This window comes from Gymnoscopelus braueri, assembly GCF_963280865.1.
Source record: "Gymnoscopelus braueri genome assembly, chromosome: 7".
In the NCBI taxonomy this organism is placed as follows: Eukaryota; Metazoa; Chordata; class Actinopteri; order Myctophiformes; family Myctophidae; genus Gymnoscopelus; species Gymnoscopelus braueri.
In genome coordinates, this window is record NC_137608.1 from 50,266,151 (window position 1) to 50,268,650 (window position 2,500).

The following is a 2,500-nucleotide window of genomic DNA, read 5'->3' on the forward strand; positions in this document are numbered from 1 at the left end:
AATGTTTTCCTGTGTGACATTAGCAGCTTGTAGATCTGTTGTTTTCAGTGTACGCAGTGATGGAAGAAGTAAGAGTATCAATACCCTATTGTAGAAATAGTCCGTTACAAGTAAAAGTTCAGCATTCAAAGTTTACTTGAGTAAAAGTACAAAAGTATTGGCACCACAATATACTTAAAGCACCAAAAGGAAAAGTACACATTATGCAAAATGTCCCATTTCACAAGTTTTCAAATGTATAAAATGTATAAAAATCCTTACAAGAATGTAGATCGGCTATTTTCAAATTGCAAAAGTTATATAGGTCTGAAGTGGTTGTGTAATCATCTAAATCTATAAAGTAACTAGTAACTAAAGTTTTCAAATAATTGTAGTGTATGAAGAATTGTAAAAGTACAATATTTGCCTTTGAGATGTAGTGGAGTAGAAGTAAAAATTATTGAAAATGGGTACTTGAGTAAATAAATAAAAATACCAAAAAGTACACAAAAGTACAGTACAGTACTTGAGTAAATGTACTTAGTTACTTTCCACCACTGGCTACGATTAAGTACTGCAGGGGTTTAAGTGGTCAAGTGATGGGTTGATAACAGGGTTTATATAGCATGTAACACATCCATCTATCTCCTGTTCTAGATCAAGTTCTGTTCCAGCAGAACTGATAAGTCTCCAGAACGTTCAAGTCATTTTTTTTTAGCAGCAGGGCAGCCGAAACCAGTCACACGCACGCCTGTTGTCTTTTCAATAATTGATGGAGCCCGGTTTTTGCAGAGATCCGGCCTGTGATCACGTTGACTCGCACATTTCTAATTCTTACTGATGGTGGCGGCCCGCTGAGCTGAAAAGGCGGGAGCGGTCCCAACAAATCCGTCAAAGCGGTGGTAAGTGTGTTTTTTTTCCCCTTAGCTAGAGGGCAGAGGGACCGCGGCAGCAGCTAGAAACTTTTCAGGAGCGAATAAAAGGGATTAAGCTTATGTGTCTACCACACACTGGAAGACTTTGAAAAGACTTCAACAAGACTAAAGTCTTGACACCCTCTCATATCTACACAGTACCATACACCAGACTTTGAACCACATGAACCCTATAGCCTCCCTACTCTGTGGGCATAGCTTTATGTATATACCACACACTAGAAGACTTTGAAAAGACTTATTTAGCCCATTTAATCCGGGAACGCATCTGTGTTTTTTTAGGTTACTTTGGCTATTCAAAAATTGCTGATATACAAGCTCATAGCGCGGCACCGAGTGCCGCGCTATGAGCTTGTAGATCTGCTATTTTTTTTTAATCGTGAAACTGTGTGCAAATCTTTGAATATATATATATTTTTTAAAGACAACATTTGTAACTCAAATCTTTGCTTCCGGGGGGATTCTACAAATGTCTTCTAAATCCTATCAGTTTTCTGAAAAACCCATTTTTCTAAAATATCAGTGGTGCTCAAACTTTTTCATGTCAAGGACCCATCAAAATGATATGTATTTGGCCGCGGACCCCCATCTAAAACTAATTTGTTCCAGGGACCCCCCTAAAGCAAAGATTTGAGTCAAAAATGTTCCCTTTGAAAAATATATATATTCAAATAATAATAATATTTTGCACCAATTCAAAAATAGCAGATCTACAAGCTCATAGCGCGGCACTCAGTGCCGTGCTATGAGCTTGTAGATCTGCTATTTTTGGGTGGTGTAGCCGCCCCTATAAGTGGGGTTGGGACACCTCATTAGCTGTATTGTGATTGGCTCATTAGTACACCCCTAGCTGTACTGTGATTGGCTGACTCTATTGGCTGACTCTATTCAGCACTGTGATTGGCTAGCTAGACACATGATGACATTAATAACCTATAAATAGGATTATGCACTTCAAAACATTTTTTTTTTAAAAGTGAGCTTCCATCACTATGATGACCACTGTGATGACCACACCGCCCACTTCACACTGGGTGTGATTTTTTTATATGGTGTAGAGGGGAAAAAGGTGGGGGCCTAGTATAGAACACTGGGGGCCAACTAAGTACATAAAGTCTGACACCCTCACATCTACCATACACTAGAATCCTGGTTCTCAAAGTGGGGTCCTCAGCAGCTAAATGAGGAACAGTTGAAAGACTTAAGCCCGTATAAAGGTATCCTGAAATTGTGAGCTTGTAGATCGGCTATTTTCGCAGAATGTTTGCCCCCAGAATAGGCCCACTATAGGGTTCAAGTGTCAGGGGGTCTCAGAGTGAGGTCCGGGGGTCCTTGAGGGGGGGGGGGGTCCCTGTTAAAATAGCATCAAAACCAGTTTAACAACTTTAACCCTGTAAACGCCGGCTATTAAAAAACTGTGAACATTTCAACAGCACAAATCATGTATGGGGGTTCCTGGCACAACACACATTTTCAGACGGGGGTCCGCAGCCAAATGCGTGTTAATGTGGGGGTCCTTGACATAAAAAATGTTGAGAGCCACTGGGTCTAAAAAACTAAAGTCACCTGGATGTCGATGTTGACGT

The 2,500-nt window shown here is 40.3% G+C and overlaps 1 protein-coding gene across 1 annotated transcript in view; it reads right to left on the reverse strand.

Moving 5' to 3' along the window:
- LOC308089114 (extracellular matrix organizing protein FRAS1-like) overlaps window positions 1-2,500 on the reverse strand; it is a 237,327-nt gene that overhangs the window by 54,201 nt on the left and 180,626 nt on the right. The window contains 1 exon segment of the mRNA XM_080433684.1: window positions 2,481-2,500. This exon segment is cut by the window's right edge and continues 174 nt beyond it. Coding sequence (XP_080289810.1) covers window positions 2,481-2,500 — 20 coding nt within the window.